The 27,494-nt window shown below is 49.0% G+C and overlaps 2 protein-coding genes across 6 annotated transcripts in view; one reads left to right on the top strand and one right to left on the bottom strand.

Annotated features, from left to right (window-relative positions):
* The window catches only part of XKR6 (XK related 6), a 433,654-nt gene that overhangs the window by 393,272 nt on the left and 12,888 nt on the right, over positions 1 to 27,494 (bottom strand). The gene's annotated exons all lie outside the window — the stretch shown is intronic.
* On the top strand, positions 292 to 27,494 carry GATA4 (GATA binding protein 4). Of its 5 annotated transcripts, none has more exons than XM_052693043.1 (7): positions 292 to 485; positions 2,392 to 2,633; positions 19,539 to 19,708; positions 20,650 to 20,775; positions 21,584 to 21,671; positions 21,928 to 22,070; positions 23,131 to 27,494. In XM_052693043.1, the coding sequence occupies exons 2-7, from the start codon at positions 2,537 to 2,539 to the stop codon at positions 23,311 to 23,313; spliced, it is 807 nt and encodes a 268-aa protein (XP_052549003.1). In that variant the 5' UTR covers positions 292 to 485; positions 2,392 to 2,536; the 3' UTR covers positions 23,314 to 27,494. The 5 variants fall into 5 exon arrangements, with proteins under 5 accessions (XP_052549003.1, XP_052549009.1, XP_052548995.1 ...); XM_052693049.1 differs by lacking the exon at positions 292 to 485 and adding an exon at positions 1,026 to 1,145; XM_052693035.1 differs by lacking the exon at positions 292 to 485 and adding an exon at positions 1,775 to 1,898.

Genomic DNA, 27,494 nt, shown 5'->3' with positions numbered 1-27,494 from the left:
TTGCCTGGCTGTGCAATCATCCCATGCTTCGATTTCATTATTTTATTCTTCCCTCCCCCCCCCTTTTTTTCCCCCCTTTTTTTTCATGGCAATGAATCCTGGTGCCCGGTTGATGGTGCAAGAGGCACCAACCCCCCCCCACTCCCCCCCCTCACACACATATACACACACACACCCTTCCAACACCACCACCTCTTTCCTCTCATCGCCGCCCACTTCCACGTGACGTGGGCAAACCATTCAGCGAGTGGGACTGGGGAGCTGGGCCACATTGGGGAGAGGGGAAAAGTTTGGGTTTTTTTGGGGTAGGGGGAACGCGGACAAAACCCCATAACCCCTCTGCACCCCATCGGCGCAGCAGGAGCCCGGCATCCCTTTGCCCTCTGCCTCCCCGAGAATGAGGGGTGCCCCACGCAACAGGGGCTGCCCCACACAGCGAGGGGACCCCCCCGGACCCCCCACCACCTCCTGCCCCCAGCATTAAGGTGGGTCTCATTCCCCATCCCCTCTCCTCCCGCTCGCTGCAGCCTCGTTGAGCCCCTTCCTCTCGGCCTCCCCCAATAACTTCCTCCTATTGTTTCTTCGGACTCAATTTTGGTTTGGGTCCTATTATTATTAATTATTATTATTATTGCTGACAAGACAGGAATTTACTCCTTTTCCCACCCCTCTGTGGGATCCTGCTCCTCTTTGGAGACCCCAATGGGAACCGGGCTCATGCTAAGCCTGCAACACAGCATCCTATCCGCCCTCTGCACTTTGGGATGAAGCAGAGCCCCCCTAAACCCCCTTTTTTTCCCCACCCCGCTGCCATCCTTACCCGCTCCTGAAGCACTGCAGGACTCGGCCTCCAGCTTCTCCCCCTTCCCTCGGCCGGTCTCCTGCTGTCCTGCCGGGTATCAGCCCTTATCTCCTGGTTATCTCTCCCGCTGCTAAATTCAGCCCGGCAGAAGGGGTTCAACCTGGGGGATCTGCTGGTTCAACCCAAATCCGTCCCAGGAGTTGGTTCTCTGGCCGTAGTTCTCCACTCCAGACGGCCCTGGGTTTTCTAGGATCCATCCACTGCACAGAAAACAGCAGCTCATTTTGCTTTGCTCCCCTTCCGGCGGCGTTTGGTGGGGTTTCACCTTCGCGAGCAATGAGTGGTGAGTCCCGAAACTGAGCTTTCTGCCCCCAAAACCAAAGGACCAGAACGCAGTGCCTGCTCCATCCTACAGCCCAACCTCGGCGTCCCCAGTGGGTCTCCCTCGTGTGAAAAGAGCACTGCAACCCTGTGGGAGGAGGAATTGGGCAGGGGGCTGCTCCCCACTGAAGCAGAGGCACCGTTCAGCCCCCACTCGTGGCTGTGGGGTGACACGGCCACACGTGGGGCAGGGCAGCTGGAAGCCAAGCAAAAGCTTAATTTAATTCCCACCTGCTCCCCCCCCAGAGCCCTCCCTGCAGTTCTCGGCCTCCCCACATCAAACACCAGTCCCGGGGGAGGGGGGGGGGGGGGGGAGTTGGCCATTAGCAGCTTAAAGCACCGGCCCTACCTGCGGGACAAAGGTTTTGCTCCAGGGCTTCTCTGTCTCTCACCTTTCCCGGCTGCTCCCCCCTTCCCTGACTTCTCCATCTCACCTCCCCCCCAGCCCTAGGCCCTGCTCTAACCTCCTTACCACCCCCCCACCTCGCCCCGAGGTGGGCTCCTGCATCCCCTTCCCATCGCCCGGTGCTGGTGTAGGACGGGCCGGGGTGGGGGGGTGGGGGGAGGTTGGACGGGGAGGAGACTGCCCGAGGGTTTTAAGCAGCCCGGCCCCACTGTTGAGGGGGGGGAGCCGATGGATGGATCCCGGTGGGAGAAGCTAAGGCCAAGCAGAAGCTAAAGGGGACCGGGACTGCTGGCTGGGGACCTGCTGAAGGTGGGGAAGGTGGGTGGTGGGGAGGGGTGGGCGAAGGACAAAATCCCATCACCGGCCACAGTTCGGTCAGGGCTGCGAGGTTGGACCCACGCAACACCGCTCCATCCGCCTCCAGCGCTGGAGAAGGGAATCGGGGTGGTTCTCCGGCTCCCCATCGCTCTGGATTGCACTCGGAGACCCATCTGGGGTTTGGGGGGCCCCGCTGCGAGATGTACCAGAGCTTAGCCATGGCGGCGAACCCTGGCCCCCCGTCCTACGAAGGGGCAGGTGGCTTCATGCACGGCGCTGCCGCCGCGTCCCCCGTCTACGTGCCCACCACCAGGGTCCCCTCCATGCTCCCCAGCCTGCCCTACCTGCCCAGCAGCGGCTCTTCCCAGCAAGCCAGCCCCGTCTCCAGCCACTCCATCTGGACTCAACCTGGAGCTGAAAGCGCCGCATACAACCCCGGATCTTCCCACCCGCCCGTGTCACCTCGCTTCTCCTTCTCCACCAGCACTCCCATCCCCTCCACCTCATCACGGGATGCAGCGGCGGCTTACAGCAGCTCCTTGAGCCTTTCTGCTAACGGGAGGGAGCAATACGGCCGGGGCTTCGGCAGCTCCTACTCCAGCCCTTACCCAGCGTATGTGAGCCCCGAAATGGCCACCACTTGGACTTCTTCGCCCTTCGACAGCCCCATGCTGCACAACCTGCAGAGCAGAGGGACGCCCGCGGCCGCCCGGCACGCCAACATCGGTGAGCAAACCACCCTGAGGCAGGGATGGGGTGGGAGAAGGGAGAAGGGAGAAGGGAGAAGGGAGAAGGGAGAAGGGAGAAGGAAGAAAGGAGAAAGAAGGGAGGCTTTCACTCCGTGTGCTCCCCAAATCTTTATCCGTGCATCCTTTTCTCTGGCGGGTTTCGAATGCATCTCTGCTGGAGATGCAAAATTTTGGGCTTCCCCATAGGTTGTGCCGGGATGGACGCAGCCCAACCGTTGCAAAAAGTCCTGAAGGGATGCGATTCCAAAAGAAAAAAATGTGAAAGTTAAATGGAGGTAGGCCTGGAGAGGCCAGAAATCACGTGCCGAGCTCCCATGGAAGGGTTTGCTCTGCAAATAGCTCCGTGAACATTCTGGGACCATCCCACTGCAGTTTGCAGGAGCACACAGGCAGCCCCTTCCCGGGCTTGGTTTTGGTGCAGAAGGGGGAAATTTAGGGACTGAATGTATGAGAGAAGTTCAGTATGTGAATCTCAGCTCTCTGCTTTGTGCTGTGTCCTCTTTGTAGTTTTTGGGAAAACTGGGCTGGGAAAAAATGACAGAGGTGAAGCAATGTATCCACTTTCATTCTTACAGCCGCTGGCACCTGGTTTTGCTATTCTGGGGTCCCCCCAGGTGGCTCAGCACAGCTGAGTGCCCCAGAATTGAATTTCAGAGTCCCCATTGCCAAAAACCCATCCGGGATCCCTTGAGCCGATCCCCGCCTGCGGCCGACAAGCGAATCTCCATAAGCAGCCCCGTCCTAACACCAAAGAAATCGCCCCACAAGGCTTAACATATTGCTGCTGTATTTCGGATAGAATAAAAGGAGAAATGGAGAGAAGAGTGGGGCCGAGGGACTGCCCTTATAAATCTCCTTCTGTTGCCCATGGTCTTGTTGTGGAGCTATTGCTGTTAGCTTTGGGTTTAACAAAACGAAAGGCGAACGGCTCGCATTCGTCGGCTGATAAATTTCAGTATTGCACTTTTTTAACCTGCGTTTTAGAGAGCACTTTTCCCATCTTGTCCCATGAGATTTTCTCAGTCTTTTGCATTATTTTTAGGTGTTATCAAAGTGAAAGTCGGGTGTCGGCGAAGGCTTTGCCTTGCCGATGCCTTTTGCGTTTCTTCGAGCATTAAGAGATTGCTCAAAATGGGGAGCAGAGCAGGGATAGAGGCCATTGAGGAAGGGATGTGGGGAAGCTGCGCGATGGTGGATGTGCAGGAAACCCAGGAGCTGCTGAATTGGATCATTTATGCATTTGTATTTGACTGCCGTGGCATCTCTTCTCATGGGAAAAAAATATACCGCCTTTATGCAGCGGTCACGAATGACTTCTGAGCCATAAAAAGCGCTTAAGAAAATGAAATGATCAACAGGAAGGCGTGTAGTTGCAGAAATACCGGGCAACTTTCAGGTGATTTGGGGGTTCCAAGCCCTGTGCTGAGCAGAGCTCCGTGCTGTTGCCCCGCGGCTGCGGCCTCCCCGTGCTTTGTGCCGAGCTCTCACAGCACCGCGCCGATGGCACGACGCTGCCCAAAATTCAGGGTGCAGATAGAAACAGGGATGGCGTGGAAGGCAGCTCCGTGGTGGGCAGCTTGGGGTCCAAGCTCCTTCCTTGGCCTTTCCTTAGGATACTTCTTTCTTTGCACAATCTCTGGGTGGAAACATAACCCTTGGCGCAAGGCTCTGTGAAACCGAGCGGTCCTTGCAGCACTTTCATTTTCCTCCCGTGATTTTGCTGAGTGGAAAATGCCTCCCTAGGACTGCTTTAATTGCAGAGCAGTCTGTCAATACCATAATATTAGTTATTATTATTTCTAACGAAGCTCAAGCGCGCGCATAGTTGGGGTTGCAGACTCAGACATGTAGTCTACGCAATTGGGAACGGCATTTATTTCCCACTGATAAGCAGAGCTGCAGGAAAAGCTCAGTGAAACCGTACTCGAAGGTGACAGAAAACAATACTGAAAGAAATGCTTTCTTGCTTTTCCCTAATAGGAAGGATCTGGGGGGCCATAGCAGCTCTGTGGTATCAAACAGCAGTCTGGGAAGCGTAAATAAATATAGGGAAAAATAAAAATGGTGCGTGTTCACCATGCCCCAGTTGGGCTTCTGGAAGTATGTTTGGGGAGCACTTCATTACCCCGCAGGGAGGATCAGAGCTGGCAGCCCAAGGCCGTGAACTTGTTGCAGGTGTGGGATGGGACATGGGCAGTACCCCTCCAGGAGCCCCTCCTGCTGCTCCCAACTGCCCCAAAATACCTGAAATACACCCTAAAGCCAATGCAGGAGGGTAGTTTGCCCCTTCCCCCTGGCCAGGCAGAGACGAGTGTGGATTGAGGCAATTTGCAGCAAGGGGACGGCGGACAGATGCTGCTTCCCCATCCCACTGCAATTTCACCGCAGTGTCATTATGTTTCTTTCACTGCAGCCGGTGCAAGCTTCTGCAAAACAGAAGAAAAATGGAAGCAAAATAGAAGGGATTTTTGTTTCTTTGCTGCTCCATTTCTTCTTCTTGCTGTTTTTTTTTTTATTTTTCTTCACTTTCTGCTCCAGCGTCCAGAGGAGGCTGAATTTTGCTGCCGTGCTTGGGAGGACTTCAGGGCATGGGACATTTTGTAGAATTATCATGGGATCATAGAATTGCAGAATTGCAGAACCACCGAATCACCAAATTACAGAATTGTAGAATCGAAGAATTGTAGAACTGTGGAGCGGCGTAATCATTGAATTGAACTGCAGAGTTGTAGAATCATAGGAATGTAGAACTGCAGTCAAAGGATCACAGAATCACTGAATTGTAGAACTGTAGAGTCACAGAAACACAGAACTGTAGAATCGTAGGATCATAGAATCATTGACTCATGGAGTCACAGAATCATAGAATTGTTGAATCATGGCATCAGAACCATACGCAGGGCAGCTGCTGGCCCTTTGCATTTCATTCCATCTTTTGCCAAGTCCCCGACCAGGCACTGCAAAGATCAAAGCCCCGAGCAGACGCTGTGCTCAGTTGGAAAATGTTTTTTTCGGTGCTGTTGGGAGATTGGGAACCAGATCTTAACACTTTCCCATAGGGATGCAAAGAGCTTTTCCTGGTAGCATCCCCAGGCCAGCATTTCCAGTGACTCATTGCTTTCAGGACACCCCCTGCCCTACCCGCAGATGCCCCGGGGCAACATTGAGAAGGATGAGGTTTGGCTTTTGCTCAAAGGCACGGCTCTGAACACTTTGGCTTTGGGCTGAGGAAGGCATTCCGGGATGCTTTCTCCCTCAACTTCTTTCCCCTTTGCAAAAAAATCACCGCTAAGAGCAAACTGATCAATCACAGCCCTCCACAATTGTCACCGCGGCCATAGAGCACGGTGTGGGACTTGAGGGCAAAACCAAACAGCTAAGGGATAGGGATGCAGGATTTGAGCGTGCTATTAATTTCTTTACCCCCCAGGCATCCCCAAACAACATATTTAAAACTGCAAAGAAAGTGGCAACAATAGATTAATGATGTAGATCCGTCCTCGATACAAACAGGCATGTTGCACAGAGCAGCTGTGGCGCAGGACGTGCTACATATAAGATCATGTACTACACATTTTGTATATATATTTATGTGTATATATTTGCAAAGCAGAGGAATCGAAGGCAATGGGAGGTGGCTCCAAGTCTAACACTTTAACAAACCAGGATTCGTTATTTTTTTTCTCCTCTGAACACAAATTTCAAGGCGTGTTTTTACCCCTGTAACAAAAGCAGTGATTTATTTCCTCAGAGCACAGCCCAGCATTCCCTCTTTCCGCATTTATCTCCATCAGTTTTGGGGTGAAAAGTATGAAATCCTTGGAAATAGAGGAGGGTTTATCTGGGGGTGTTTAGCAGAGGGAATTGGACCCGATCCTGTTGCTCCTGTGCTCTTCTCATGATGGAGGAGCCTTGGCTCGGCCGGCAGAGGTGCTCTTTGCTTCTCTCAAATGGAGAAATATCCCTTCCTTTTTTGGTTTTTTGAATGGGAAAACCCAATGGTTGCGATGTTTAGGGAGCTTGGTACCATTGGCTTGGAAAAATCTTTCCTTTGCAGCAACGCACGGACCAGCAATAAATCCCAAGCCAGGTGAAAAAGCAGCAGGAGCACAGAGAGGTGAGCAGGGATCCGTGCCTGGAGGTCGGCAGTGTTGGTGCTGTGAGAATAGGGATGTGAAAAAATGCAATTTTCAGCATAAACGCACACAAAACCAAGAGTTGAGAGCTTTGTTCAAGTAGAAAACTCCAAATTTTCAATGCTTTTTCATTAGCGAAGGGCTCTGCACTGAAATTTTTGCTCCTTGAGACCCGCCGAGCTTTGGGCGGAACGGGAAAAGAGCTGCAAGCAGACCTCTTTTTTTTGGACATTTTGTCCCCAAATTCCTTTCCACATCTATAAGCCTGGCGTGCCCTTTGGTATCGTTTGCTTACCAAAAAGAGGTGCAGAGATGGGGCTCGTGGGGCTGCTGGGGGCAGAGGCAGACGCGCCGATGTTTGCAATGCGGCCGCGCTGCCGAAACCCGAAGGCCGAGTTGTGTCAGGACGGCTGGCTGGGTGTGAGGGACGTGTGTAGTTATGCAGAGGATGGGAAATATTCAGCTCTTCCCCCTGCAGATGGGTCCCGAGCTCCCGCTGCTTTCGGGCTGTCTGGCAGGAAGGTGTAAATCCGCCTTTTGCACGCGGCTGCGAAACGCCGCTTAAATAAGCAGGGAAATAGGAGAGAACGTGCTTCTGCATCCCAAATGATGCCAAATAACGCAATCGAATTTCAACATATTGTTAGAGGGGGCTTTGCTCATTTGGGGGGGTGAGGGAAAAAGCAAACCCTTGGGCCAACATTGCCCAGAGCTGCCTATTACCGTCCTGAAGCACGGCGAAATACTCAAGCCCTCCAACCTTCCACGAGCTGTCCTCACATGATCGGTCACGGCGACCGGTCCGAGCCGTAAATACATCCATAATGACAAATTAAAGCCAATTATCTGCCATTCCTGAGCAGTGAGGTCCTCAGACGCGGGTGCTCACATGTGCGTGACAGCGGCCGAAAATAATTCCATCGTCATTGCCTCCTGCAATGGGGGACGAGTGAACGGAGGGCTCTTCTGGAAATCCCTGAGCTGTGCACACTTTGCATGATCTCCTGTGAGGTGACTGCAGGGAAGGGTTTTTTTTCCTGGGGGTGTTCAGGTTTTTGGGGTTTTGCTTTGGGAAAGCAGAGCGCGGAGGAAAGGTCCCGGCGGCTGGGCTGTGTTTGCAGCATTTCCCTTGTGCCCGAGCAAAGCCAACCCATGCACTCAGCTGGGATTTCTCTCTCTGTGCACAAGCAGGAGTTGGGATCTCTCCCCCAGACAGAGATTCCTGAGCCTAGCAGGGATCTGACCCCGTCATCGGCGCTGAAACGGCTCAGCCTTCCTTCTGCTATTGGCAGCGCCTGGGTTTTAAAGCCAAGTTTGGGGCAGCACCAACTGGAAGGGAAAAGTGATTTTTTTTTTTTAATTTTTTGTGTGTGTGTGTGTGTGTGCTAAGATGTGCTTAGTGATATTTCTTTTTCCTGGCTGTTTTCCTGCACGGTGATGGTTTTTGGATAATTCTCTTTGGTGGCTCTGGTCACCCATAGTCCCTGTAGGACTCAGGAGGGGCAAAACTGTGTCTTTCTGCTGCTGAAATAAGGAAAGTGTCGTGAGCTGAGCACCCTGCCCCAGTGCTCAGCCCCTGTGCGCTGCCCCGTGCCTCAGTTTCCCCACTGGCTCCATCCAGGTATTCCCAGCCCGCTCTCAGGAGGTGCGCTGTGTTCATCACGGGCACCAAATTTCCTTTTGGATTTGCATCTGGAATGCAAACATTTTAAAAACTGAAAACAAAACAAAACACCACCACCACAACACCTTGCCTGCTCTGAGTTGAAAGCATTCCCATCTGAAAGCAGGAGGCTGGGAGCTGGGGCAGAGGTGCAGACCATTGCAAACAACTCAGGGACCTGAAGCTTTTCTCCCCATAAAACAGCAGCACTTTCTTTTTCCTTTTTGGAAAGTGGCCGCAGGGTTTGCATGGTGCAGCACGAAGGGGTTTTCTGGTTTATTTTTATTTTTCACGACCCGTAAAGCTGGTGAGCCCCTTATCAGAGCCAGCTGGGCTCCACAGCTTTGGGAAGGAATCGGAAATTCAGCTTGTTTGTGAAGGAGGGGAAAAAAAAATTCATAGAAAGCCAGGGAAAGTGAGTTTTCCATTGGTGGGGAAGGGGCAGCTGGAGCAGGGCTGCGTGGGGCTGAGCTCTTCCCTCCTGGTACCGGCTGCTTCTGAATCTGGGATCACAAAAGCCCTGTCTGGAAATGGCTCCTAATCCCTGAGGATGAGGTGTGTGTCTGCTGGGAGCATCTCAGGAGGAATCCTGCCTCCATCTTCTAGAGCCGTGTTATTATTATCTGGCTGTAGGTGTCCCTGTTCATTGCAGGGAGTTGGACCAGATGGCCTTTAAAGGTCCCTTCCAGCTCAAACGATTCTGTGATTATGCACGAGGCTCTGCTTTTGCAAGAAGGGGAAGAGGCAGATTTGGGGGCAACAGGAAAGCTGGGAAACCTTAATTCCTGTGCGCTCACACTCCAGAAGAAACAAAAAATGCATACATTTGTTTGCAAGCCAAGCTGTTGGGTTTGTAAGCCAAGGAGCCTCCGTCATTTAACATTCAGGACTCAAAGTGCTGGGGCTGTAAATAAGAGCAGCAAGGAAGTGAGACCCAGCCATCAGGGCTCCTCTGAGCCACCCATTCGGCTCCAGGTGTCTGCAATGGGTTTGGGAAGGGCTTGCTGGCTGGGAAGGCTGCTGAGCTGGGACATGCTGGGTGCTGCAGCTGCTGGGGGGTTTCTTCTCCTTGTGATCTCCTGGGCTGGGAGGATCATAGAATCATAGATAGAATAGCTTGGGTTGGAAGGATCGTCCAGTTCCAACCCCCTGCCACAGGCAGGGCTGCCAACCCCTGAATCAGGCACTAGATCTGGCTGCCCAGGGTGCCCTCGTGCCCTGAATTCTGGGCACAACTGAGGTTTTTCTGCACGGCTTTCTCTGTTCAGTCCTTCCTTTTGTCCCCTCCCAGAGGACGGGCAGGCTGCGTGCCCCTCGCCCCCTCTGCAGCCATTTCTATTTCCAACATCCCGTCAGACTGTGTCACCTCCCTTCACACGCGATCAATAACAACGAGTGAGCAGGTTAATTATAATCACAGAATAAACGCCGCGGTCTCAAAGTTCGCTCCACTCGAGCAGCATTTCAAAACGAGTGGACGACGCCAAGAAACTTTCATTGATTCCTCCGGGACAGGTGTGGGAGTTTGAACCTGTCCCCAAGCTGAAATGATTCAAGACTACTCCATGTCGGTCCTTATCTCGACTTTCGCCTATCTTATAATGCCTGTTATTTTAGATAAAAAGTCCAATCAATTGGGTTAGAAAAAACTGCAAGTTGCGTGATGCCCTGATAAGTCGGGTACCTGCCTGGGCTGCACTTTCTGAGCGCTGAGCTGACCTCTGCAGATACTTTATCACAGAATCGCTCCGTCCACGGCCCCGCTTGGCTCTGAGCTGCCTTCCTATCCAGAAGGGCATCAAACAGGAGAAGGGAAGGGACAGGGATTAGACAGATCCACCGTCCCGTGTAACACCAGGAACTGTAGACAAAGGCTCTGCTTGTGCCTGGCTGTCTTCCTATGGGGGTCCTATGTCCCTAGTGGGACTATGAGCTTGGGCTCTGAGCCCTGAAGTCCAAATGATTGAGCTAAAAATATGGGGCAGGCACACATATGCCTCAGTGTGCACACAAACATCACATTTAACACTGCCATGGGCTCTGACATATCAAGCAATATATAGCCTCTGCAGTTCATCTATTACTACACATGGTATATACGTATTTTATAGCATGTAAGATAGGCATTTATATATGTGTGTATGCATTATATTTGTGTATATGTAGTATATATATCTAATACTACATATAGTTATGTTCTGTGTAGCCATAGAATAATAATTCTAATAACAAAAGCAAGGAGAACTGATTAGCAATGCTCCCTGCTTGGCTAAAGCAGCATTCTGTAGGATATAGTATATCTGCATGAATGGATATGTCTATACATGCTTGTATGTGCATACATACAAACATGCACATACAATACACATACAATAATAATAATACAGCTAGTTTTATTTCTACAAGCAAGATTGACTCAGATAAATATCCTACATAGAACTGTAGAATCATTAAGGTTGGAAAAGACCTTTAGGATCATCTAGTCCAAGTGCTGACTGATCTGCACCGCTCTGTACAAACAAAATCTACAACAATGAGTATCTGGAATGGCAGCGTGGCAGAACTGCAGGTTGCAAGGGATGCCTGGAGATGTCCAAACCCAACCTGCCCAAAGGAGGGCCACCACCTTCATTGGCTGTGATCTGCATTAGCTCTGGCTTTGTCTTGATGGAAATGCCCAGGAGTAAAAATGCTCTCACCTCTCTGGGTACCCAACTCACCTCCTAATGAAACTCTTATCCTAATGCCCAGCTTGTCTCATGTGTCTTCTCCCACTACTGAGTTTGCCTGTTGTCAGCATATATCCAGATAATTTCTCCCTAATTCTTCTTTGTCATGGCCCTAAATAGCATCAGTTTCCTGGCCCCAGAACTGGCTCTGGCTTTAGTCCACTTAGGTCACTTCTATAGACAGATAAATGGCTACCACCAAACAGATGCTGCAGTAGATGCATGACCACAGAACATTGGGTTCCAGTGGTTTAAGGACCTTCAGCTCGACCTGTTGGGCTCCAGCCCCTAAAGCACATGAAGACTGTGTCATGCTGGAAGATGAACCAGAGGCATTAGAAATCCAAAGTTTTCCTTGGCTCTGATGCTCTACATTTTTCCACCATCATCCTTTCCCCTGCAGTCAGCAAAGTAAAGCCTCTGCTAAGGCTCTTATTTGGAGATGGGATGTATTTCAAGGAGGAAAGCACTGGCTGATTTTCCTTTGTCTACTGAGAGAAAGACCATTTCCAGGTCCCTGCTGCCAAACAGAACCCCATCCATGAGCTCTCCATGCTAATCTGAGATTTGTTAAAAAATATTTGGACAGTCGATAAGCAGAGGAATCTCCTGTTTATCAAAGAGCCCCAGATATTTACAAGTGTAAGAACTGTAAGTAGGATGAAGAAAGGGGAGGTCACCTTGGTGGGTGGGATCAGGTCTGCATCCCAGCAAAAGAAAGCAGACCTTGGAGCTCACTTGTGAATGCCTTTGCCATCAGCACAAGTTGTCATTGAAGGGGCAGCCAGCGAGTTCTCTGAACAACAAGAGCTTTTGCTGTGCTCTTTTGGGATAAGCTTTTTGCAGGACGTGATGGATGGGTTTGTGCCTGGTGGTGCCAGCAGCTGCTGATGGGGCAGGAGTAAGCAGGTAGGAACGGGTGGGGGGAACAAATGGGTCTGCTTATTGCCTCTGTTGTGCTCAAGTAGGGTGCTGATGTGGCTGTGATCTAACATGTGTCCTGTCTGTCTATCATCAAAATAGCCTTCGTCTTGCATGTGTATGTGCACTAGTATCTATATGTGACATATAGTCAGTGGACACGGGAAAAGGATGGCCTTACTCTAATGTAGCACAAGGAGTGTTTGCTGGACCCCCCGCCCATGTGCAGACACAGGACCTTACATCGTCAGGAGTGTTTGCATATCTTTCTCCTGGACAGCAGGCTGTGTGTCTTTCGGGTTTGAGCCATGGTGCTTCAGCGTGTGTGTGTCCCATGCAGCTCTGGTACGATATTTAGGCTTAAGGGTTTGGGACCTGGTGATGCTGGAGAGCTTTTCCAAGAAACCAGCTTGTCTCCAGTACCACCTCTTACTCCTTTCTGAAACCATATGCTGAGACATTCCTGGAGCAGTGCTTCAGTTTTCTCCACTCTCCCTTGCAGTGGACACACAGTGGGGCATGGAAGAGCCTTTGTTCCTTCACAGTAGGTAAGATCAGTGTCACAAGGAGATGACTTGATCAAGGGAAGCTTATTGCAAAGCCAAGGCTGAACCTAACTCCAGGCATAGGATTTGACCAACCTTCCCCTCATGTCCCTCTAGCACATGATTTCAGCTGGTCCTTTGGCTGCCTCTACCTCTACTGTCCTTCAAACTGGGGAAAACATATCCACGAAGGAAAGGAATATGCTTGGCTATTGGCAAAGCTCTGTGCCATAGACCTTGGCTCACCACAGGCAGGGCAGGGAGCTTTGCAGAGGAGGGACACGATGTTCCCTTTGCCTTGACATGAAACATTTGGCCTGGGAACAGTTGTGCAGGAAAAGTCTCGCTGTGGTGTTTCACAAGGCAGAGGGGAAATGCATTTTGCCTTCTCAGAAGTGGCATGTGGCTCAGCCAGATTGTAGGTAGAAAGCTTCCTATGCAATGGAGTGGGGCCCTTGGGCTTGCAGGGGTAACGCTGCTTAGTCTAAGCACAGTTCATGGTGGGGAGTTCTCCCCTTCCACCGTTCTCTGCAGATCAGCAACCACACAGATGACGTCAGCTGTTCACACAGATCACAAGTGAGTGGGGAACTGCACTCCCAGCAGCAACTGGCTCACTGATGGGGACTCTCAGGCAGGCAGTGTCCTGCTGTCTCCCTGCCAACCACATATCTGGGTCCCATTTGTCTCTAAAACAGTGGGTAAGTGGGCAAATCTTGCCCCAGACCTGCCAGAGGGGAATCAGACAGAGAATAGAAAGGGGGAGAAAAAGCCAATGGGCAGAATCTGTTTTTACAGAACCATGCTCAGCTCCACTAGCTGATAAAGCACAAAGGCTTTCTGTTCTCCTCCATCTGCATGCCAAGCTGATGATGCCCCCATAGAAAAGGGAAAGACTCACTGACAGCTCTCTCTTGGCTGCAGATCTCTTTCAGGCATAAATGTGGTCTCTTTTATTTACAGTCATTCCCTATTTCTTCTGCTTTTGTCTCTCCTTGTTTTTCTGCTGCTTTGTTTTCCTTCCCAGTCCAGAGCTGCTCAGACACAATACTGGAACAAGAAGCAGTTTGAACAGCTGTGATCTGAGCAGGATGTTTCTGGTGGTTTTCTTTAGCACATAAAGCTTAAACTCCTGGAGTCCTGTGCAATTCATGGGAGACTCAACCCATGTAAGAGATGTGGCTTTCAGCTCCAACAGCTGCAGCAAAACACTGATTAAAAGGACCCCAAAAGGGTAAATCTGCAGGAAGGACTTCCACAATGTCACTTTTTTGATGGAAACTGTTTTGGGATTTAGGACAAATTACCCTGAACAGACAGGAATGGTAAATCCCATTTCTCTCTCTACCATGCTGTTGCGGCTGTCCCTTGAACCAGAAGGTTCTGGTGACTCGGGACCCAGTGTGTCCACTCAGAGCCCAGTGTGTCCACGTGCCTGAGTGCCCAATGTCCTGTGCCTCAGCTGCCAGTGCCCCCAGGAGTCCATTTGAGATTCTGTATACACAGAAATGCGGCTCTCACCTCTTATCATAACAAATTGTTTTAGGAAACCGCTTCTCTGCAGGGAAAACTGCTCTCAGGCTCTGTTTAGAGCCTCTAAGTGCCTGGCTGTGTTTGAAGGACAGCTTCTCTTTTTCTGAGTTGCTTCACTGGCTTGAGAAGACACTTCTGCAGGGAGAAATGTTGATATTAAATATCCCTCCAGCTGTAAACAAAACTCCAGTGCTATATTAATGGAAGTCTCTTTCTCCCTAGCAAACAGAGAGGGGTTGAGGGCAGGAAGGGGCTGGAGGGCAGAAGAAAGGAGATGACCTTGTTGCTGTTTCTCATGCAGGTCTGACCTAAATGTGTGCAAGGAGGGCTCTTTGTCTCCTTCTAGAGGCTGGTTTGGGAGCAAAAACTTACAAACTGGCTGTTGGTTCTGGAGGAGTCAAAATCTCTCCACCAGAGGTGCTTCTACTGTTTTATTCCTTTGGGTTCACCCGCTGAAGGTGATTTCTCCAAGGATGTGAAATTTAAGGTTGTTAAAGAAAAGCTCTTCCTCACAGTCAGAAGGTCTGGGCCTAGGGATGGGTACACTGGCAGAGTTGGGGTTGGGAGAGATGGTCAAAGGACCCAGTGAGGGATGTGCAAGCTCTCTTCAGACTCAAGCCTTGGGCAGCCTCCCCTTGATCTCCTTGGTTGTGTGAGAGCATCTCATTCTCTTGCCTGGGAAGGCAGAACTACTCAGATTTCGAGCAGGCTGTGTCCTCTGTGGAAGGAGATGCTGTCATGCCCCAGCCATGCTGGCTGTAGATGCGGGCTGCCTAGCATCTCTGATCTGCTTTCTCCTCTAGCCCTGCATTATCCTCACTGCTTGCTCTCTGTGGACCTGGCGGTGGATGTAAAGAACCACTCCCAGTGACTAAGGGCCATATGCATGAATGCTTTTTCCCCAATAGCCCTCACTGCCCCACTTAAAGAGTTGCTCCCAGCTCGTTCGGGACAAAATGTCCCATTGTGGAAAGTATTTCTGCCATTAGCGTGCTCAAGACGTCACCCAAGATTAGGAGACTGTTGTGCAATACGCAATTGACATTTCCTGCCCTGGGGACCTTGCAGCCTTCATAAGCAGTAGGTGTAAGGGGAAGAAGATCTGTTGTAAGCTGGTGACTGGGACCCGGCCAGGACCAAACCCACCAACTCAAGCTGGCTCATTTAGCATGGTTCTGTGATCTGCTCTCATGCGAGCAGCTCCTTCATGGACTAGGGGCAGGGTTTGACAAAGCATTAAAATAGAAAGCCTTTAGCATTAGCCAACACCAAGCTTAGGGATCCAACCCATAAAAAAAAGGCCCAAATGATCACAAGACCGATATAACCTAAGATAAGGGTTGGGCAAAGTCACTCTGGGAGCTGAGCCTTCGAAGAGGAACACGAGACTTTCGAGCACACGTGGCAAGGGAGGCTGTTCCAACACAGGACTGTTTCTCTCCTAGCCCAACTGGCAAATGTTATCCTTTCCTTAACCCTGCTCCATACTTGGCTTTGGGAGGGGGACTCAATCTTTCGAGGAGGACCTCCTAGCAGAAAGGCTATTATAGAAGTCACCGGACGGGCCCATAAATCTCCATTATCAGGCAGTGGCTCCTGCACCACGAAACGGAAATCGTTGCCCTGAGTGCAACTGGGGGAGCCTTTCCTTCCATTCCATTGTTCAGGTCCCTCTGGGAGCCGTTCAGGCAATTTGCTGCCTGAATAAACGTTTCCTTTCTCGGCTGCTAGTACAAGGTGAGGGAACGAATAAGTGTCAGGGGATCTCATAATGCCAGGATTTAGAGCTCCAGCCCCAACACAGCAGCCAAGAAAACACATTGCTTCTTCTCATGAGGAGCCTCCAGTCTGCTGTGCCTTAAGCCCTGTGATTTACAACAAAGGGCAAACAAAGCAATCAGCAAGCATGCCCCAAACTGGGTGCAGATTTGGACACCACGATATAAGAAGGACATAAAACTATTAAAGGGTCCAAAAGAAACATTTGAAGATGGCTCCAGAGCACTAGGAATGGCCTAGTCTCAGTGATGCTGTTCTCACAAGAACCCATGCATGGGAAGGGGTTCTTCATCCCAGTTATGCCCCCTGAGGGAGGGAGGCAGGCAAAGACCATTGCCCAAACCTTCAAAAATGAGCAGCTGTTTTGAGTGCTTGGGTTTCCTGTGTCTTGGATGTCTGGCCCCGTCAAACTGCGTGGGTTACTGCCGGTAAGGCCATCTTATTATTTTACAGACCCACACATAGGGCCGGTTCAGAAGACTCCCCTTCACAACTTCAGCCCTGAATTTAGTGATGCTGTGAAATTAGAGCACCTCTTTTAGGGAGCAATCTAGTCTCTTGCCTTTTCTCCATTGGTGCCAAAACGTGTTACCCTTTTATTCACCAAAAGGTGCTCACTAAGACTGCATTGTCTTCTCTGAGCCAATCTTGAGTAGTTTCCAAGACACATCCTTCTAGAGAACACCCCTGCTGAGAGGAACTTGCCATCACCAAGCAGGCCTTGAAGAAAGAGGGGCTATTTCTCTTCCAGGTGAGACCTGTTGAAGTCAAGGAGGCCTGACACGACTCTAAGAATGGCTTTAATGCACTCCACAGATGTCATGTTGTGACTCAGCGCTGGGTGGTGCATGCAGGGGACGCACCCTTCTGCTATCTCCCCATGAGGCTGTCATTAAGGAGAGCCACCCATTGCATGGAACCTCAGCGTGACCTGGGAACAAAGTCTGCTCCTTCTCCATCTCTGGTTATTCCTATTTATTAGTGTTTCACAAGGCTCGCCTTTGTCTGCAGCTGAGAGTGGAAAGCCATATTTGTGCTATCCTAACCAAGGGCTAGTCCAGTTCTTGACATTTCCAAAGTTTTTGCCTTTTTCTTGCTTTGATTAAAAACTCAGATTTTGGTTTTCTAGCATAAAATTCTCCAAGAAAGATGACATTTTGTAATTACTATTCAAGGGCACAACTGAAATCAGCCAAGGGTTTTAACTGTTGTCTTTGGACTACCCCTGCGATGCCCAGTTCTCCCTGGATTGTGTCAATGACTCTCGCTGACCTAGTTTTAAAGAGGAAAGGATTTTCTCACAAGATGAAAATCACTCTGAAAATAAAGTCGCTTTTTTTGGGACGAGAGGGAAATGATTAATGCAAAACCTCAGAAATTTTGTAAGATGAAAAAAAAAAACGGTGAAATGTTTTCCTTTCTTGAGATTTTTCAAGGAAATGAGTTCCTTCCTGACCAACTCTTCCAATTCCTCCTCTTTTCAAAGGAAGTTTATTTGATCTGGATTTTGGCTGTGAGTCAGTGACGATTTTAAAGGGCAAAGTGAGGCATTATGGTTGTAGCACCACTGAGTCCACATGTACAAAAAACACCTGGAGGGATTCCCATCTTTCCTAAAACACCAGCATTGCTCAAAGGTAATGAGGTTTCCAGAAGAGGCTGAGAAGATACTGGATTCCTTCACTTCTGGTTCCTCAGCTCTTTAGGTATACCCATTTCCTGTCTTCTAGCATTTCCCCATTGCCACATAGTGTAATCTCTTGCCATTTTTAGCCTGGTTCTCTAGAGAAAACTAAGCTCCTATGAATCCTTTTCCATGCCTGGTTATCACTCCCACCTCAGCCATTTTTTAATCCTTTGGTTGCCCAAGGAGGCTGTGGATGCCCCATCCCTGCAGGCATTCAAGGCCAGGCTGGATGTGGCTCTGGGCAGCCTGGGCTGCTGGTTGGCGACCTGCACACAGCAGGGGGTTGGAAGTGGATGAGCATTGTGGGCCTTTGCAACCCAGGCCATTCTATGATTCCATATAGACATATAGTTTTCTCCTGATTTTCCAAAAAAAGCTCATAGAGCAGGAGAAAACATGGCTGGTGTTTGAATGTAACCCTCACTAGATGGCAGAGAATCCACATGCGACCAAGACATAGATCTGCAAGAAATCCAATTCTGTTGGTTTGCTATTTGGGGAACTGACTTCCAGCAGAAAGCTGAGATTCTTGTACAGGCAGCAGGGGGGCAAGCATACTGTATAGCAGTGTTGGTACCAGCATGCCGTGAGTTAATGCTGTTCTGGTATGTGGTGCTTACAGGTCTCAGCGCAAAGCTTTTGCCATCCTCCAAAAGTCTCCTGTGTGATGCAGTATATTGGGAACCATGCTTTTTCAGAAGCCTGGTTTACTCCCAGTCTACACCAAATGATGGAGCCTTTTGTTGCTATTTGTTCTTTTCTTCTTCTCTCCAATTAATTTCTTATCTAGCCTTCCCTTCTGCTGCTGATAGCAGAACATGTGCATGCCTTGGTTACTGTGTCTGGGTGGATGGGAAATCCAGAGGCAGGAATGGGTTTGTAACTCCATTTTCCAGAATAAATACCCTCCCCAGCCTGATCTCAACAGCTGATATTCTTCAAGTGGGATCAGCAGCAGCAATACGCATTTTCAAGGGCCTTGCCAACTGGATGTAGCTACATTCTGTGCTTGTATTTCATTAGGTGAAGTGTGTTGGGCTGATTGAGTTCTTGGCTTCTAGAGGGCTTTGTACATGAGGATGAGCTGTCTCCCCAAGTGGTAACATTGTCGAGGTGCCCTGAGCTCTGCAGCAGCCTGCAGATGACAAGGATGGAATGCAGCCAGAAGGATGGGGCTGCCCCAGCCTTGGGCAATCACCTTACCATCATGTCACAGCCACAGCTGAGCCACGGTGGAGGGTGAACCTGGACTGTGGTGAGTGAATGCACCAGGATAGAGATTTGCATCCAAATCTGTGACACCTCTGTTTAGGAGCTGCTTCTCGCACCGATAGGGCAAAGGCATGAGAACATCTCTTTTCCTTGGCTCTCTACAGCAATTCTGCAAAGGGGCTGAGTAAGGAGCAGAGCTGTCGGGAGCACAGACAAGATTCTCTCTGCCCAGTGAGGGATGCCTGGGCAATTCTGCTCTGTGAGTCCAGGCTTGTGTTTTTCCATAGTCACAGGCAATTTGTCTGGACTGTAAACACAGCCGTTTGCCTGCCCCAATCTGTTTGCCCTGGCTATGTCCAGTTTTGAAAATTGGATAACGTCAGAGCAGAAGGGAACGTTTCTATTTCTGTCTCCTTGTATCCGTGTCCCAGCACATCCCTGCTGCCACAGAAGCCTTCCAGCCAACACTGTGACAGGGAAAGGGGTTTCTCTTCCCAATAATTTTGTTGGCTTCCCTGTGGAAGGAAAGCTGTTTCTTGCACTTTATAAACTCTGATTGCTGGTGATTTCTTTGAACATCACTGCTGGGTTCAAATATTGAGAACCAGAGCAAAAAAAAAAATCACGTGCAGTTGCTTAACTAACCAAACATTTTCCTTTCTCTCCCATCATGGCAGCAGAATTTTTTGATGACTATTCAGAGGGGCGAGAATGTGTCAACTGTGGGGCCATGTCCACCCCGCTCTGGAGGAGAGATGGCACAGGGCACTACCTCTGCAACGCCTGTGGGCTCTACCACAAGATGAACGGCATCAACCGGCCCTTGTTCAAACCTCAGAGGAGGCTGGTAAGTCAGCAGCACACGGCGTATGCGGGGTAAGGCTGTGTGCGAGGATGGAGACAGCCAAGGTCAGGCTGGATGGGCTGTGAGCACTGTGAGCTGTGGGTGTCCCTGTTCAGTGCAGGGAGTGGGACGGATGGCCTTGAAGGGTCCCTTCCAACTCAAATGATTCTGTGATAAACAGGTGACAGCGAGGTGGTGATGTCAGGCGTATTTCCATTCCATGGTCTCTATGTGCCTAACGTAGGTGGGTTTGGTCCAGATTTCCAAACTCAGCAAAATTACATTCTGTTTGATGAGATATTGATCTAAGATATTGTACTGTTCAAACTAATTCTGCTCTCACTTCATGGTGGTCAGACATCTTTTCTGGACACCCTGTTTGCTGCTGTAATTGGACAAGCTAAAGCAGAGCTTCTGGGGCAGGTGATCATCCCAAAGGCTATGAGGTCGGGATGGGACATTCATGGGGAATGGGAATATCTTGGTGTTGATATTCTGCCCATCCCAGCCTGCTTTGGAGGGGAGTTTTGGGAAGGGCTCTGCATCTGTGCCCCAGAGACATGGGGTTGTCACGGCCCCCAGGCAGCAAGGAGCCAGCAAGCCTTCCCTCACAGACTCATCTTCCATGTGGCTTCATCCTAAGCCTGCTCTGTACTTCACGTAGCACGAAGCTGACTCTGCTCAAACCCAGCCATTCCCTGCAAGTGCCTAAAATGACACTTGTGGTTTGAGCACAGCCACGGCCACCCAGCGCCCTCTGGTGAAAAGCCCTTCCAGCCATGGGCTGAGCCAAGCTGGTGGCGAGTTGGACTGGATGTTCCTTGTAGGTGCTGCCCTTCCAGCACTGGGTATTCTATGATTCTGTGACTTGGAGCAAACTCGCTGGGATCTGAGATGCTGCCGGAGGGCTGACGTGTTTCTTTTCCCTCTATTTTCTCTCACAGTCGGCTTCCCGTCGCGTTGGCCTCTCTTGTGCCAACTGCCACACGACCACAACCACACTGTGGCGCAGAAACGCCGAGGGAGAGCCCGTCTGTAACGCCTGTGGGCTCTACATGAAGCTCCACGGGGTAAAACCTTTATTCCTTTTTACTCTTACGGGGAGGGTGCCCAGAGCATAAAGGTGACCCACAAATTAGGCCCAGATTCTTCCCTACCTAAATGCACTTTAGTGAAATGCCTGCCAGTGGGGACTTTGTGCATACAGGGGGTGTCTGATGTATCTAGAATAGTCCTGTTGGAGTCAGAGGCAAGCAGAACTTCAGGATGCAAACCTCCAGCTCTTCTCCCACCAGTCAGTGGAATGGACCCCAAGTGGCAGAGATAGAGTCCCATTCTGATTCCCATTGCTACTGCTAGGGGTTTTTTATTCAATTCCATGCTTTCAAGGTTTTCCTGCTTCAGATGAAAGTGCGTTCATGAGAGAGAGGCCAAAGCTGGAAGACAAGATAGATGAGAGGAAGCCACTTAACCCAACAAATTCTTTCTATAAATCCCAGTATGTTTCTGACTGTGTGGTTGGCGAGCTCAGTGGGATCAGTTCCTAAGGGAGATTTCCCCATACAGATTGGGTAGCTTTCCATAAATAGGTATTGGCCAGAAAGACATCTTCATCTCCAAGCTCAACAGGAAAGTAAAAAATCACTCAATATCTGTGCTGTAAAAAAGCCCATCTATTCCCATTCGGAAGCACGCTTTGTAGCTTTGACATATCTGTCCATACAGCAATGCTGACCAGTGGCTTTGGGCTCCATTTTGTTGTTGCTTTCAATTAAATCAGCCGGGTTTTGTGGAGCTGATGAGGTAGAGCTGGAGTCGTGTCATAGGTGACTGTATGGATGTACAGAAACCAACGCACTTGTATATCTGGGTTGACAGGTTCCAAGGCCATTAGCAATGAGAAAAGAGGGCATTCAGACAAGGAAGCGTAAGCCGAAGAACCTCAACAAAACAAAGACGCCAGCAGGTAAGCATTGAAAAGGAGAGCCAACTGTGTGTACACATGTGCAATCGTGTTTCTGGCCCCTTGGGTTTATGCTGTGTGATTCAGACACCCAACGACAAAATGGGCTGATTCTTCAAAAAATGGGGAACGTTGGCATGTCTTTCAGCAGTAACAAAGGCCTTTCTGCTACTTTTTTGTTTTAACCTACAGTAACTTTGAGTGCTTTGAAGTGAAAGGCCATTGGGAAAAGCCCAGTTTACCATCTGCTTTCCCACAGGTCCATCCAGCAGTGAGAGTCTTACCCCGACCACGAGCTCCACGAGTAGCAGCAGCAGTGCCACGACCACTGAGGAAATGCGCCCCATAAAAACAGAACCAGGGCTCTCATCTCATTATGGGCACCCCAGCCCAATTTCTCAGGTACAGAGGGCGGTGGGACAGAGATGGAACTGAGAATGGTAGATAAGGGGAGAAGAACATCTTAAAAACCTCTACAGCAAGAGGTTGCCTCTTTTCAATGAAGTTCATGGTAGGAAATCTGGGATGGGGCAAAAAATACACATTCTCGTCACCATGTTTACAGCACAGTGTGGATGCTCAGTGATATGCAGAAGTTCTGAATGGCCAAAATTTGTAGCAGCCCTGTTGAAAACGTGAGATTTCTTCTAGCTGGGCAGCTGCATAAGTCACATCACAATAAAATACCCATTCTCTTTGTATGACTTGAGTTGTCCTGAGCAAGAAAAGCTTGGCAGCAGGACTCTTGTTTATCTGCACTGGTTGGATGTGCATTGAGAAATGTAGTCACACAGCCCTAATCTAACCCAGTCCCTGCAAAGGTAAATCCAGGCAGCAGGATGGCACAGCTGTAGGGTACAGTGGGTGCTCTGCACCTTTTCCACCACTAGATGTCTTAGGAACAGCACTGCATCCATGCATGGTGTGTGTCCTGCTGAGCAACACCCAGGTCTGGAAGCTGATCTCTGTGAGCCTCTGTGGGTTTAATAATTATGCCTTGGCTAAGGATGCCCTGCAGTGTAGCACAACTGAAAGAACAGAAGTGATAAATGATAGTTGCTCTCCTCTTGGGTTCGTATGAGGAACAGCAGTGTTTAAAAAGAAACAACCATGGAGAAAATGGTGTGTCATTGGGCTGGACTGACCCTGTACCTGCAGCCCTTTGCAGCAAGGTTGTTTCTCCTGCAGTCCACAGGGAGGGCATTTGTGAACTAGGAACACCCAGGGCCAATGAATCCTCAAACCTTGGGTGGTAAAATGATCGCTTGTGGCACCCAGAACAATTTGTCCCCTATACAATACTGGTAAAAGGCAGGGTCTAGAAAAAGAAGGAGAGTCTGCCCAAAGCATCACGCATAAGCTACAATCTATGGCAAATCCTCAGACATGTTACTGATCCACATGAAAGGCTCCTCTATTATTTGAAGCTTGTTTTTTTTACAAGGTTTTTCTTCTTCTGCAGGCATTCTCGGTCTCTGCCATGTCTGGACATGGATCTTCAATTCATCCTGCAATTTCAGCCCTGAAGCTTTCCCCGCAGGCTTACCAGTCAGCCATCAGCCAGTCTCCACAAACCAGCTCCAAACAGGACTCCTGGAACAGCCTGGTCTTAGCTGAAAACCATGGGGACATCATAACTGCATAAACTGGTCTTCCACCCATAGACTTGAGGCTGATCCACTGGAGAGGTGAAGAAGATGCCACGTAATAATCATGTCCATGTTGTTTCCCTCCTCCCCTGCTCTCCTGCCTTGGTGAGAAGTTCCAACAAAGAGGTAAAGAGGACTTACGTGAAGTGTAGGAGAGCTCTTACAAAACAAGCCAAGAAGACTCAAATCTCAAAGTACCTAATGGATTTGAAACCCTTTTCCTCCCTTCAAACAAGTTGCCTTTTATTTGATTGCCACCACCTTCTAAGAAATAGCCAGAAACACAAAGATGAACATATTTTTTTTTGTGGGGGGTTGTCTATTTAAAAGCATTTGCCATTTGAGACTTAGACAATGGTGGCACAGACACATCTTTTTCTCCTGTCATCATCCATGTGTTTCCTGACCAGAGGGAATGCCGTCGTCGTTACCCCATTTCAGTGATCTTCCACCAAATGGAGCCAGTTTCAGAACAGTTTGTTGAACAGGCACGCTGCGGTGGCTTTAGTGGATTTGATATGATCTAGGGCAGAGAAAAAAAAAGAGACCCACATCCTCATGCTCAGCTCATGCATCTAGAGCATTGCCTTCATTTCCTTAGATGGTCTGAAAACCTAACGAATGTCTGTATTTAATAGTAACTCCTTTCCTATTTATCAATACAAAATCAAGGGACTGTGTTTCTAAAAGATGGTTGGCTGAGCCTGGAGAAAGTCTGTCTGAAGTCAAAGGGGGATATTGGAAGGAGAAACTTTCTGGAAGCGGGTAGAGGAAACCCACCTTGGTCATCAAACCCTGGAGGAAACTGTTGGGCTTTTCCCTTACAAATAGCTACAAGCCAGGCTTAGAGATTATTGTAGAGCACAGCAAGTGAAAGTTTGCTCTTTAACACTGCTGTGCTGTTGCTTTTGAGACAGTTAATTTTTTCGCATACTTTTCTGTTGTCTTCATTGTCACTGATGAAATCTGATTGTCATTTATTTCTCATTGCACTCTGAGTGCCCACTGTTCCCCTAGCAGCTGGCTTATGATCATTTTCCATGTCCTAAGGATTTCACCTTTCACAACAAGAAAAGTCCTCAGCCTCTAATGAATGCAGGCAGGGGCCATCCTCTTTACTAAGCATGTGCATAGACTTGCTTGCCTGCAAGAGAAGCTTAACTCCATTCATACACAAGTATTAAACAAAACTCATGTGTTTACCTAACCATAAGCCTCTTAGCAACCAGAAAATTCTGGAAAATTGAGTTGGAAGTGATGCTAAGAGGCCACAGACTCATTCCCTTGTCCAAAAGGGATCAGTTCAACCTAACCTACCTTTAGCTGCTCTTTGTCTAACGTGTGCTTAACAAAATCCAGCAATGCATACGCTACAGCTCCTCTGTGCAGTCTGAATGCTTCCACAGATGCTTGCCAGCATGCTTCCATCAGCGTTTCCAAGGAGGGACAGCTTTGCCTGTACAGGTAGAGAATTTCTGGGAGACCTCATCCTACAAGATTCTCCAGTCTTGTTTCTGTCTGCTCCCAAACTCCATTACCCTTCTTCTTGCCTTCCCAGCTCCTTCTTTTCCTCCTTGCATCCAGAACTTGACTATGGAACCAGGTGATACCAGAAGAGGGATGGTGTATCCCCACAAAATATGCTGAAGGATGTAAGGCGCCACCCTCCATCTTACACTCACACTTCACCATTCCCACAAAGAGTGTTTCTGACAAAATACCAAGATACGTGGCTTGGTGAAGAGGAAAGCCACAGACATAGTTGAAGCAAAACCACGACCTTGTATTATCTGTGTTTAACTCTCTATTTTCCTCCTCATGGTTGAAAAGTTTCTTTAAGGAGAAGGATTCAACTGGACTGGTTGTGACAGAGAGTTGAAATGGAGCACAGTAGAGAGCTGGACCCCTCCACAACCCCTGCGCTCTGCTCAGAACTCAGATTTGCAGGGGTTTGTAGAGGTGACAGAGACTCTGCAGTACCTGGAGAAAGACACCATGGCAGTGATGCCATGTCTGGATGGTGTTTGCACCTTGAGGCTCCTCACTGAGCTTCCCCATAAGAAGTGTGGTCCTCCCATTGACAAGGAGTGCCTTTCAGCTGGCTTATGGGAATGAAACTCCTGATCTGGAAAGTTTTTCCATCTGCCACTTGCAAGATAACCATAGAATTTGCACTCTGTCCTTCAGAGCTAATGCAAGGTCTAACCTCATTAGTTTATTAACTACAGACAAGGAAGAGGCGTTCAACGAAACATGAATAAAACATTACCTTGAAATCCTGTGATTCTGTTGAAGCCCAGCAGCCTGCAGAGAAGAGGCCAGAAATAGCACCTAAGAACATGAATTTGGGGTGAAAGAAAAAACAAAGGTGTTTCTCCAAGAGCACACAGGTCATTAGTCAGCCTCCTCCTTGTACTGCATTGCTTTGCACTCAGCAGCCAAGATCTCTTGGGATGCAGCTGTGATCTTGTCTGTGGCAGAGAAGAACACACCCCAGAGATGCCTCTTGGCTTCTGCACACATTTCAGATGCTTAAAACTACCCTGAACAGCCTGAGGAAGAGAGAAGCAGGCAGCCTCCTGGAGAGGAACAAAGGTCCAGACCAAAAGCACAGCATTTCTCTCTCTGTGCTTATGCTCCCAAAGGCTTTTTCTGCCTTGCCCTTTTACTGTGTTCCTTGTATTGCCCTCAAAGCCAAAATTCCCGGCTGAAGTTCTCTCCTGCCCTGAAAACACACTCTTAAGTGCCATAAAGGAATCTGTTTGCCATGCCAAGCAGAAAAACTCTGCTGAGACGTAAGTCTGGTGGTTCCCTGGCTCACATTCTCTTAGGTTACCTAAACGATAGAATTTGGCTAACTGGTTTTCTGCTTCCCACACAGCCTTAAAAATTGAACACTGAAACTCAGTGAGGAGCATTTACAGGGATCCTGATAACAAGACGTCTGCTTTCATGAGCCTCTCGGCCCTTTCATAGTAGAAATGAGCTCTTCTGCCACTGCTTTTACAAGTAGTTGAAGCTCAGATGTGCCTCACATTGCCAACAAAGCATGCCAACACCAGAAGGGATGCATGAAGGGATGCTTACAGGACATGAGAATGACAGTCCTACCAAGAGGTTCAGCTCAACCTAGCTGTGGGGCAACCCCTTAAATTTGGGGTTACATTTGAGCTTTGCTTTCCTTCAAACGATAGGAGAAGCACGGAGAACTTGCTTTGTTAATGAAATAAAACACAATCATCAGAGATTTAATATAGCAAAACAATTGTTGCTATTATTATTGCTATAATTTGTTCCATTGCAGCATGTCTGGAAGTCCAGCTGAGGACCACCAGCCAGATGACTTCCAGAGGTCCCTTCTACCATCAGCCACACACAGTGATAGGCCTGAATTTGTGTATTTGTACACACAGAAAAAGGACAGAGCTGAGAACCATCTCTTCCCTGAAGAGTAAGAGCAAAGTGCCTGGTCCTGCAAAACACTTGAGCACATCTACCAACGTATTTGCAGAAGTTGTTCCCTTAAAGCTGACCATTAATCACACACATAAACTGGGATGCCTGAGGGTTTGCAGCACATATCTGGGTTGTGCCAAACCAGACCATTGCTATGGCTCCATGGCAAGATGAGAACTGGGATGGAGAGAGAGAAAGGGGTGGAAAGGTCATTTATCATTTTAAATGTCTTTCCTCCTTGTGAAAGTGCAATATCTTGAATTGCATCCGTTTTTGTTTCACAAGTTAATCCAAAGAGATCCATATTTCACTTGCAATTACATGGGCTGATTAAACCTCCTCCGATCAGGAGGAGCTCAGGAGCATCGTAAGGGAGCTTTGAAACCAATCAACAACTCTTAATATAACTGAATATGACAACAGTTAACATGACTGAAGCTGTGACTGTGCCAGGGGTGGTGTTTGGTTTTGTTTGTCGGTTTTGGTTGGTTGTTTGTTCTTTTCTCATGCATTAAGTTTGAAGATTCCCGTGTCAGCTGAGGAAATCCCACAGAAACAGACACTGATTCGTAAGGGGGAGAGGGAAACCAACCAACTGAACAAGCTGTAATTATTTAAAGATGTAAAAAAATATATATTATGAAGTAGTATGGCTACCAATCCACATAACGTCTACACCTTTAGAACGAATGGAAATAAAACAATAATAATAAAACCAAAA

The sequence above is a fragment of the Tympanuchus pallidicinctus genome, unplaced genomic scaffold (assembly GCF_026119805.1).
Source record: "Tympanuchus pallidicinctus isolate F22 unplaced genomic scaffold, pur_lepc_1.0 scaffold1, whole genome shotgun sequence".
NCBI lineage: Eukaryota > Metazoa > Chordata > Aves > Galliformes > Phasianidae > Tympanuchus > Tympanuchus pallidicinctus.
The sequence above is the reverse complement of the archived record's forward strand: the minus strand, read 5'-3'. Positions and strand labels throughout refer to the sequence as shown.

Coding starts and splice junctions, on each gene's coding strand:
- GATA4 (XM_052693015.1), top strand. CDS start 2,108: ATGTACCAGAGCTTAGCCATGGCGGCGAACCCTGGCCCCCCGTCCTAC. Junction 19,709..20,649: donor TCAAACCTCAGAGGAGGCTG/GTAAGTCAGCAG, acceptor TTTCTCTCACAG/TCGGCTTCCCGTCGCGTTGG. Junction 22,071..23,130: donor ACCCCAGCCCAATTTCTCAG/GTACAGAGGGCG, acceptor CTTCTTCTGCAG/GCATTCTCGGTCTCTGCCAT.